The sequence below is a fragment of the Mixophyes fleayi genome, chromosome 1 (genome assembly GCF_038048845.1).
Source record: "Mixophyes fleayi isolate aMixFle1 chromosome 1, aMixFle1.hap1, whole genome shotgun sequence".
NCBI lineage: Eukaryota > Metazoa > Chordata > Amphibia > Anura > Limnodynastidae > Mixophyes > Mixophyes fleayi.
In genome coordinates, this window is record NC_134402.1 from 359,382,374 (window position 1) to 359,394,603 (window position 12,230).

Here is a 12,230-nt window from a genome sequence, read left to right on the forward strand (position 1 = left end):
ACGTTGTCGGATGTCGCTAGTTTTGGAATGTATAAATACCGCCCTCCAGAGTGATCTAGCACCATTTGAGAGGGATACAGAAGGGGTAGGATAGATTGAGAAAGAGAGTAGGTGTAGTGTACAAAAAGTGTATGGTGTTATATGCACCCAAAGACAAGAGGTCCATTGCTGAATTTGTCATGCTGAAATACTAATATACAGTCAAGTCCATAAATATTAGGACATCGACACAATGCACATATTTTGGGCTCTATACACCACCACAATGGATTTGAAATGAAACAAGATGTGCTTTAACTGCAGACTTTACATCCAAATCAGGTGAACAGTTTAGAAAGTACAATAGTTTCTATATGTGCCTCCCACTTTTTAAGGGACCAAAAGTAATGGGACAAACTAAACAAGCTTACATCCATCTTTCACTTTTTAATACTTTGTTGCAAATCCTTTGCAATCAATTACAGCCTGAAGTCTGGAACGCATAGACATCACCAGACGCTGGGTTTCATCCCTGGTGATGCTCTGCCAGGCCTCTACTGCAAATGTCTTCAATTCCTGCTTGTGCTTGGGGCATTTTCCCTTCAGTTTTGTCTTCATCAAGTGAAATGCATGCTCAACCGGATTCAGGTCAGGTGATTGACTTGGCCATTGCATAACATTCCACTTGTTAGCCTTAAAAAAACTCTTTGGTTGCTTTTACAGTATGCTTCGAGTCATTGTCCATCTGCACTGTGAAGCGTCGTCCAGTGAGTTCTGAAGCATTTGACTGAATATGAGCAGATAATATTGCTACACTTCAGAATTCATCCTGCTGCTTTTGTCAGCAGCCACATCATCAATAAATACAAGGGAACCAGTTCCATTGGCAGCCATACATGCCCACGCCATGACACTACCACCACCATGCTTCACTAAAGAGGTGGTATATTTTGGATCATGAGCGCTTCCTTTCCTTCTCCATACTCTTCTCTTCCCATCAGTCTGGTACAAGTTGATCTTTGTCTCATCTGTCCATAGGATGTTGTTCCAGAACTGTAATGGCTTTTTTAGATGTTGTTCGCCAAACTCTAATTTGGTCTTCCTGTTTTTGCGGCTCACAAGTGGTTTACATCTTCATCATCATCACCATTTATTTATATAGCGCCACTGATTCCGCAGTGCTGTACAGAGAACTCATTCACATCAGTCCCTGTCCCATTGGGGCTTACAGCCTAAATTCCCTCACATACACACATACAGAGAGAGAGAGAGAGAGAGAGAGACTAGGGTCAAATTTGATAGCAGCCAATTGACCTACTAGTATGTTTTTGGAGTGTGGGAGGAAACCGGAGCACCCGAAGGAAACCCAGGCCACCATGGGGAGAACATACAAACTCCACACAGATAAGTCCATGGTCGGGAATTGAACTCATGACCACAGCGCTGTGAGACAGAAGTGCTAACCACTTAGCCACTGTTCTGGCCATGGTGAACCCTCTATATTCACTCTTGTAAAGTTTTCACTTGATTGTTGACTTTGACATATATACACCTACCTGCTGGAGAGTGTTCTTGATTTGGCCAACTGTTGTGAAGGGGTTTTTCTTCACCAGGAAAAAAAAATTCTTCTGTAATCCACCACAGTTGTTTTTCGTGGTCTTCTGGTTGAGCTCTCCGGTGCGTTCTTTCTTTTTAAGAATGTTCCAAACAGTTGATTTGGCCACACTAAATGTTTTTGCTATCTCTATGATGGGTTTGTTTTTATTTTACAGCCTAATGATGGCTTGCTTCACTGATTGTGACAGCTCTTTGGATCTCATATTGAGAGTCGACAGCAACAGATTCCAAATGCAAATGTCACACCTAGAAGCAACTCCAGACCTTTTACCTGCTTAATTGATGATGAAATAATGAGGGAATAGCCCACACATGTCCATGAAATAGCTTTTAAATCGATTGTCCCATTACTTTTGGTCCCTTAAAAAGTGGGAGGCACATATAGAAACCGTTGTAATTCCTACACCGTTCACCTGATTTGGATGTAAATACCCTCAAATTAAAGCTGAAAGTCTGCGGTTAAAGCACATCTTGATAGTTTCATTTCAAATCCATTGTGGTTGTGTATAGAGCCCAATATATGAGAATTGTGTTGATGTCCCAATATTTATGGACTTGACTGTACCAGTCCTTGCAGTCTTTTTTTCTTCATTTGCACTACTAAGTGTAGGGTCTAATATACAGTTATACACCCAAATAGAAGAGCTGCGTTGGTAATGTTGTCATTGCTGAAATACTAATCCACAAGTCTTTGCAGGCTTTTTTTCATAATTTGCACTACTAAGTGTAGGGTCTAATATACACCCAAAGACGAGTGCTCCATTGCTAAGAGTCATTGATGAATAGGAAGACAAGCAGGCTTGTCTGTAGAATTTGCAAGCAAATATAGGTTACACACAAAGAGAAGAGCTCCATTGCTAATTGTCATTTCTAAAATAAAAATAATAGTCTGCAGATTTAGAAGAACAAGCGTGCCAGACCTTTGTTTGAAAGTGTATGAAAATAATATTGTGACCTGTGAGGTGGTCAAAATTGACTGCAAATTACTTGAAATTAGTGTGAGGATAATAATAATGTAGGATCAAAAAAAAAGAGCAAAATTATGTGATTTTAGTATATTTTAGCAATCTTTGTAAAAAAAAATACAGATCCAAAACCAAAACACACAAGGGCGGTTTTGGCAAAACCAAACCCGAAAGTAATCCAGATCCAAAACCAAAACACGGGCATCTCTACTTCCAATGTATTAGTGCTGGGCAAAAGAAAAACTTCACACAGGCTGATTGCAGAGACCAATGGCAGTAATAATAATGCAGTTAATTTCAATCAGATTATTATTGGGCATTAGGGTGCTTTTGGGACCCCTTGATCCAATATTGGGCAAAATGTCTGAATATTGGCTGCAAAGTGTGTATGGACAACTTAACAATTTTTCTCCCACTTACTAGTAGAAACATGGGATTTCTTTGTCTGGTACCTACTTTGATACAAAGTAAAGACTACCAAAATTAAGAATGTTCCAGATTTTGGCACCTGAATAATTTTTACAAGTTGGACTGTGTTTATGGGGATAATGACCCCAGATGCTGCTGTACCCCCGGCACAATCCCAATAACTATACCATGAGAACACAGCCTAGTAAAGTTGGAGGCCTCAAGGTAAGGGAATTCAGGCTCTGTGCACCTGTAGACAAAACTGCTTCATATATGCAATACAATGAAATGCGGTTGTCTAATGATTGATGAACACATTAAAATGTATAGAAAAAGAAACCAGTCTATAAATAGTAACCATTCCACTGATGGTACCTGTGTCCTAATTGTAAAAAACAAAACAAACAAAAAAAACACTTCGGCATCTTGACTATGTGAAATATCTTTAAATATCTTAACTGTTGTGTTAGTAATGGCCAAAACAAAAACAAAAGTATTTACTATGTTGTTTGCATTGCTTTAATGATAATTTGTACATAACACACGCTTACCTCAGACTGAAAGCTCTTTAGAACTGGAGCCACTACCTCCCGGATTTCCTAAAAATGAAGTAGAGAGATTACTAAAACAGTGAGCCAGAAATTACACTGCATTTTTCCAAGATGAATTGGTGATAGATATACATAATATCCTGAGATTAAATGTTACCATCTGGGTTTATTCAATAGTGAACACCACCTTTTACATATATATGTGGTGGTATGGTAAATAAATGTAATCTCCTGGAACCGCTTAGCCCCCAAAACTTTAGCCATTTTAATAGGTTTTAATTAATTTTAGCCTTACTTTTAGATGCCTTTTAAAACTATTTAATACAACTCAGACATATTATTTGATATCACTTAATGTCTTAGGACTTTAATAAATAGTGTTAAATGCATACAAAATTAGCATTCTGTGTCTGCTACCTATCCCTGTCACGCACATACATGGGACACGCAGACAAACACACACAGAACATAGACTGAGAAGAATATCCAGTATGCAGAAATCTGCCTATATCACTAAAGTATCTGCCTGTGTCCCGAGACATGCCAAGAACGGTCTTGAGTAATGAAGAACTCCTGGTTTGTTCATTCCGCTGAGGGGAAGTTCCTAAATAGAGTTTTGACAGAACACCAGTGGATTAACTTTAAATCAGGTGAATAAACATTTATTTTACAGTGAATCAGTTATAGAGACAAAGTGGCAGCCATTTTAATGGAGACCAAAACGCACTGAAGCCTATGTAGCTACTATGGCTTCTGCATTGGAGACAAATTTGTTTTTCACAATGTGTCAGGAGGCATATCACAAATATGCATTGATAATGAGGACGGCATGAACCAGGCGCACAAGAATTCTATGCAGACCTGGACACATTTTCACATACATCCAGCTTTAAATTACTATGACATCAGGTTCTCTAAGCAGAAAATCAGTCTATAAATAGTTGCCAATCCACTCATGGCAACTGCTGCCAGAACACATTATAAACTGAAAAAAGGTGGGCCCTGTGTTACAGTATCATTAACAATATATAATTTTATGTTTTAACTTAATAAGTTATGACAAGTTTGTCATTTGTAATGTGATTCATTAACTTATGGAAAATGTATATTTTCAATGTCCTTATCATTGTTGTTTTCCACTTTTAAAAACAATACAAAAAGTTTTAGAATAAGGTGGGCCCTGTGAGTCATATCCCCAGATTTTATTATAGTAGAAACCAAAATCACTTGCCTTAATCACTACATGCAAGGAAGGAAAACAAAACATTACCAACAACACTTGTCACTGTTTGGGAAAATTGCGTACTAAGCAAATGCATCGTTTTTTTCCCCAAGACCCAATTTACATCTGTATCTAACCCTACAACAGGTCCTTTAGGTCAATCCAAAAGAAAAATATACGTACATCTAGCGCTCACTTGCCCTGCACAGGAAATAATGAGATCTTCTATAATATATAATGTTTCTCCTTGAATAACAGAAGTCCAATGTTCAAACTAGAACAAAGAAACTCACAAAAACAGGACATATAGTGTAGCAATTACTATACAAAAAAGGGGTCTATCACCACTGGTGTGTGTTACTGGACTAAACGAATCTTTCAGCGTGAAGACCCTCCTCCAGATCGATGTATCAATCACTTCTTGAGCAGACAGTGAAGTCATCGTAGATCCTATCTCCCCATGAGTGATTATGCTTACAAGAAACTTCCTCGCTGGGAATCCTTGTATCAACACATCAAATTTCCTGTGGATCTTCCCTCAGTATTCTCTCCAAAAGATAGGCAAACCAGCCAAAGCGGCCGTATGTTTGTGGCAAGAAGGGAAACAAATAGATGAAATGGATAGCCCAGGAATTAGATTCCTTGCGAATCACAAAAGTGAAGCCTCCAGTGAGTGAGTCCAATAGAATCTCCGACGCATTTCAACTGTGATCGAGTCCATCAAGAAGCCTTGAATTTGGTGAAGTTCCTATTTCATGTACTAGCCTGCACACTCAGAGCCATTGGCATAGCCATAATTTGAGTTTGGTCCTTTAGGTTGCATATTGCCTCTTTTTATATGCCTTTAATATATGTAATAGCCATGTTCTCCAAGTGCACTACTTTCATGTTAACTTCTACAGTAACAATATTACAGAAATACAAACACCATACATGCACCTACAATATCCTTTACTCTCCCTTAAATCTAAGTGATTCTGCAGTCCAGTGTTATCCTGAAGAATAATTCATTTATCCAAGGGGGGGGGGGGGGGTAGAGGTCTGTGTCTCATTTCAGAAATGCAAAAAATCATACAATTCAAGACAAATAATCATTTTCTTGTTCTAATTATTCCTGTATAAAAAGCAACAAATCATTACTGGACACATTATTCCTGAAATGTTTGAGACGACAGCAAATGAATAAGCAGATTATGCCCCCAGCTCTATTTTAATTGTGCCTTCAATCAATATAAAAAATGATCATCATTTCCTGCTACAAGATAAAAGGTTTTACTTTTTTTTTTTTTTTACCTCAAAACAAATTGCATCAGCAAGCAGTAGGTTAAGCAGGACTTGTAGTGTAAAATGACTATACCTCAGGGACATTCTTCTTGAACTCCCGGCTGAGTTCAATAAGACGCTTGTGGGAATGTTCGCTCTCTTCCTGCCGTGCAGCCAGCTCCGATGCAAGCGAGTTCAGCTCTTTCTGCAACAAGAAAGGGAAGGGGGTTTTGATTTTTAATATCATACACAACCAATCTCATGTCCAAGTTTGCAAACTTTCAATTCAGTGAGACAGCCACAATATTGACTACTAGTATGAATTATTTAAGGGAAAAAAGTATGTATTCAATACAAAACCAGGACAGCTTTTAGATAATGAGAAGCTGTTATAATCAATATCCCTCAGTGAAGTTTCCTTCAAAGGGTTTCAAGGGCCTTAGCTCACTAGTAAACTTTTCTGTAGCATTGCGGGATGCAATAACGTGTTCTCAGAGATTTAATGTAAAGAAAGCACTGCTGCCAGCGAACATATATCAGGAGGATGGAATGGATCCAGGCTAGACTTACTTATGCTTAAGTGTTCATAAATAAGACTTTTAAACATATATATGGCTTTTTAATTTCAGCACAATATGGGAAAATGAATGTGCCCACATACAGCAAACTGACCTCTGAGCGTTACAGATTCAATCATAAGCAGTTCACCGTAAGTGCATGTCAGGCTCAGAGATAGGAGACTGCTTTCAACAAACCTGCCTACAACATTGATCAGCCTCTCCAAAACTGAAATAGGCATATTTCTAAATGACTTCATACAACAAAATGTTTAGCACAATATTACAGTGAAAGTCAGACAATACCAATGTTCTCTAAAATAAAATAGTTCTATAGAATGGAGTATTTGTCTCCTAGATAGTTATCCATCTCTATGCAAATCCCTTAGCATAACTTGAGAGAATGAAGATGGATTTTTGTTCATAAGAGGAATTCAGAAATCTGGGAGAAGGCTTTGTATAAAAAGTGATGTGTGTGTGTGTGTGTGTGTGTGTGTGTGTGTGTGTGTGTTAGGGAATTTAGACTGTAAGCTCCAATGGGGCAGGCACTGATGTGAGGGAGTTCTCTGTACAGCGATGCAGAATTAGTATAGTAACACATAAGAGTGTGTGTGTATATATACATACATACATACATACATACACACACACACACACACACACACACACACACACACACACACACACACACACACAAGGTATGTATATTAAATAACGAGATTGATTAAATAACTCACCTTTATTTATTGGTATTACAAATTTAATGTTTGCCCCTTCAATATAATCCACATTTGTACTAATACATCGCTGTAGTCTTGTTTTTCACTGGTCGAAGGCAAGGAGCAAATCAATTTCTGTCACTTGTTTCAACATATCTGCCATTTTCTTCTTTACAGCATCAACTGACTCAAAATGTGTCCCTTTAAGCACTGATTTAACTTTTGGGAAAAGATAAAAACCACAAGGTGCTAAATTGGGGCGAATATGGAGGATGTTCAAATGTAGTAAAGTGTTTGTTGGTCAAAAACTGCTTCACAGAAAGTGGTGTGTGAGCAGGCGCATTGTCCTGGTGAAGAAAGAAACCATTTTTCCACAGTTGCAGCTGTTTCTTTCTGACTCTCACCTTTTTCAAAACTTCCTTATAATAATGCTGATTAACTGTTGTGCCTTCTGGAACCCATTCTTCCAAAATTACACCCTTCACAGTGCCACACGCAGGGGGGGGGGGGGGGGGGGTTTCTGGAGACCCCCCCTCCCCTCCGCTAACGCAGTGCCCCACTTAGCGGCACTGTACTATACAGCAGCCGCGGCGCTGTCAAAGAAGCGTCATCTTTATTTTCATGAGCTGATGATTAGCATTTCTTTCATTTACAAACATAGGCAACAAACCACAGAAGTATTAGCAAAATCTGCAACTTGGCCACTAATAGAAATTACCAACATTTTCATATCCTAGCAGATACACACTCATGCTACAGGAAGAAATTCTTGATTCTATGCTTATACAAACTCTAAAACAATTTAATAATTCACAACCTGATTAAAGTGTGATGATGGGACTGACTTGCAAATGTTTTTGAACTGCCAGTTATTTTTAAACAGGTGTCATAATAAGTTAGATAAGGTGCAAATTTACCTTCGTTCCTTAATCGCTACAAACAATGGTTTATTGGATGTGGCAGGTCTAACAAAATGACTGCTGAAACCCCTTTTTGACATCTGTACTTTCATGTGTGTATTACTTTAAATGCTTATTATAACCAAGTGATTTCGTAATACTTATATATCCAAGGACACATTTCCACATATTTCGCTAGAGTGGTGTCCCTGTGCTTACTACTCATGTGCAAACTTCTTATCAGTATTCTACCAATAGATAGTCCAAAAAATCATTTTATACCTTATATGCAAATTATTTCAGGGACCCTTGTTTTCTGGTCAAGAAAAGCTAGGAAACTTTGACATAACCCTGGTTCAGCTAGATCTGTTTGTTTACAGTTGTTTACTCCTAGCTTTCGGACTTGGAAAGACAGGGCCCTGGGATCAGTGACTGAACATATTTTACTGGAAAATTTATTGGCCAAGTATCACTTTTTATTTACTTTTTGTATCATATACTCTTGCATTATATAACTCTTTTAGATTATATTCTTTATATCAAATAAACAATATACTTGTTAGACAGCCTGGGAGTCACATGAATACCACTGTAACCCAAACCTGCTATTTTCCACTGGGAACATTGGAGTACTTCCATTAGCTTAATTTTCTCCTAGTTTGCCCTTCTATCATCCTCCCTTTTAAGTCACCCCCACTTTTGCCCCAGTTCATTTACATCATACCTTTTGCCATCATTGGCTTCTCTGCTTTATCTATATAACCTGTACTCCGAGGAATAGTACTGGGGCAATCAGGGATTCAACTACCCCTTTAAGAGGCTGCTAGCCCTAAAGGCATCAAAGAGTTGAAGTACGATATAATTGACCTTCAAGACACACTATCTGGGCAAGAACCCTTCTAAATTTTTAAATATAAACTTTCTACAATGGTTTTTGTCCAAACGTACCATGAAACATATTGAAGTGGTATTTCTTTTCTATTAGTATGTCCCCTTCATAGAGTTCATGATAGTCATAGAAAAATACAGACTGTATATACTAATTGAAAAACTAGATTGCCAAATTATATTACACAGTGCTTTGCAAAAGTATGCAAACTCAACCAATTCTCTGATTTTCCGGAATAACAAATATTTAAATTTGGTTCTTAGTTATATTTTTATGTCAAAGCACTGAAACTAAATATTCATTTTTTTTATGTGACATTTTATTTTATTGCAAAAACATTTTTGGAAATAAAAATGACATATGCTGTTTGGATACATATTGAATCCTTGCGTTGTGGAGGCTCTAAGTTTACTTCAGTAAAGAACAATTGGCAAAACAGGACATTATTGCCTTACAATTTGCCTTCACCAGTGAATCATGCAACTTTTTTAATGTATGTTTATTTTGCAGCATGCATTCAACATGTCTATTAATCCTCTTAACGCTTCAAAGATCTCAGGAGATCAAATTCTAATTCAATTTCATATAGAATTTCAACCGCAATGGGAGCATGCATGAGCATGGAAAAGCCATGTCCTGCCGTCGCCCTCTTAAGAGCAAAAAACTGACTGTCGGGAACTTGGCTATCTGCAGAATCACAGTCCTGGGATTCAGTGGTGTCGCAAATCTTTCCTGTCAGTTTTTAGATAAAACTAAATTTATTACACGTCTCTATCCTAGGCATTGGTTTTCTCCTGTCCACCTCCTTCCAGTCGGAATGATAGCCATCGAAAAGATGACTACCACCGCCTGAGACTACTTTGTCTTTTATGACATTATATGGGTGTGGTATGTAGGTGTGACCAGTTAACCAGTCATTGGGATGTGGTCTCGTTATACTTAAATGGGCGTGGCATCTTAATTGTGTTATATAAAATTTACTAAAACATTAACATCTGAGTTCACAGCAACAACAAAACAAATCGAATATATGAGCACCAGAAAGTTTTTGGTTGTTGCACTGGATTTTATGTGTTAATTTTTGTATAGCAAGGAGTGTGTCTACAAACAATATAAAGTTGAACCTAGTTTGTGAATTTTTAAAGGTATCACTATTACTTTATCTGAATGTACTGAGGTGCCACCCGTCAGTACAAGATATAGTACACAAAAAAGAGGAAAAAGGAACTGACTTAATTGGGTGCACTGCAGTCCTGTTATTTTAATGAATATAATTTTTCTAGAATGTAGTATATCATATATACCGCTATTTATTAATACAATTTAGTCTTGGGTGGGTACTTGAGGATTTGCAAGTAGGAGAGACAAGGATGGCAACAGGCGCAGACATGACAGCCCCCTCCTCTTTCACATCTTTACTCATTAGCATTCATTCATGCCTCCACTCTTCTAGTTGTGATTTTAATGAAAACAAAATGAGTGACAAGAATTTCCGTGACACTTTCAAAATAAGGGAACATAAACATTCGAGGGGGTGAAGGTAGCGAGATTTTTAAATTAAGGACAAGTTCGTTTTAACCTACCATGTAATAGCCTGGCATGGAAGGCGAAGGGCTTTATGACTATTAGCCTAGGGCTACCTGAATCCTTAATCAGGCCCTGTCAATGCAGAAGCTAAGCAACGCCAGGGCTCTGAAGGTTCCCCGACCTGCTAGAAGAGGAGATCCATTATAAAGTGTTGATGTTTTCAAAGTAAAAAAAAACCAAAAAAAAACCTATAACAGTTAAATGCTGGTGCTGACAGATTCAAGAGCATTTAACACAGATCTTACTGACCTGGCTTCCTAGGCGTGGAGACAGGTAAGTCAGTAGAATCGCCTAAATTTCAGCCATACCGGGCTTCTTCAGAGGCTTCCCTACACTAGCCTCACACAGCCTATTGGACTCTCTTCAGTCAAGCTTTCAGGCAACTTTTTCCCTATCTATATGGCTTCTCTTGAAAAATTTACTTCTTTGGATTTCAGTATCACCTCTATGCAGATTATAATACATTAATTTATCTTCTCCTGATCTCTCGCCATCTATGTTGGCCCGTGTTACTAAATATCTTGGCCATCTTGGATGAACTCTCGCCGCTTCAAACTCCATGTTTCAAATCTTCCAAAACGTCATTAGAAGCTACACAACATACATCTGTATTTCTGTCTGCAATACAACAATAAACCCTACTCCTCATGCTCGCTGCCTAGATTTCATCCTCGACTCACAACGGTTCTTTGTTTCACACACCAAATCTGTAATTATATCCTGTTACATACATCTAAAAAAACCTCTTCAGCATAAGCACATCTTACACAAGACACTGCTAAAACTTTAATTCATGCACTCATAATAACCCACATTGACTATTGCAATTACTGATTTTCACCCCTACAATCAATTTAGACTGCAGTGGCTAGACTAGACTAATTTCCCTCACAAAAAATGTTACAATTGCTGCTTTGCTCTATCAGTCCCTACATTAGTTGTCTGTATTTCAGTTTTATTTTATTGCACCAGGGAGATCAGTTGTAATTTCCGGGTGGTGGCGCAGACGCAAGATTGAGCGTTTCTTACATATTAAAGGGGAAACTGTCCCAGCCTCATTTGAAGAAATTCGAAATAAATGTCATCCCCCTCCCCCGATTCACTTTCAATACTTACAGATTTGTAATTTTATACAATCACAAACCCGCTCCACCCGACTCCGTAGCATATCTCAATTCGAACGACACTGTATATACTCCGCAGGCCGTAGAGGTAATATTTCAATCTTATACCACACACTCACAACATCACCTGACCAAATTCTCGAGCCCCACAAAGAGGTATGGCAGCGGGACCTGGGGGTGTCTATGGACAGCGAGGAGTGGTCCACCATTCGAACAAGAACAGCGAAGGTCTCCATTAATGCAGGTACACAAGAAAATTGTTATAAAATCTACACGTGTTGATATCTGGTCCCAGAGAGGTTGCATCGGATGTATCCATCGGTTTCAGATAGATGTTGGTGCCTTTGCGGGGCCCAGGGTACTTTTTTGCATATTTGGTGGGAATGTCCTGTCATCCAAACTTTCTGGAACCTCACTTTGGCTATAGCTCGAAAAGCATCTGGTATAAAG

At 38.3% G+C, this 12,230-nt stretch overlaps 1 protein-coding gene across 1 annotated transcript in view; it reads right to left on the reverse strand.

Annotated features, from left to right (window-relative positions):
• The window catches only part of CUX2 (cut like homeobox 2), a 294,270-nt gene that overhangs the window by 146,843 nt on the left and 135,197 nt on the right, over positions 1–12,230 (reverse strand). The window contains exons 2-3 of the mRNA XM_075178474.1: positions 6,100–6,210; positions 3,521–3,568 (exon numbers count right to left, since the gene is read on the reverse strand). Of these exons, the coding sequence (XP_075034575.1) occupies positions 3,521–3,568; positions 6,100–6,210 (159 nt within the window). The remainder of the gene's footprint in view (positions 1–3,520; positions 3,569–6,099; positions 6,211–12,230) is intronic.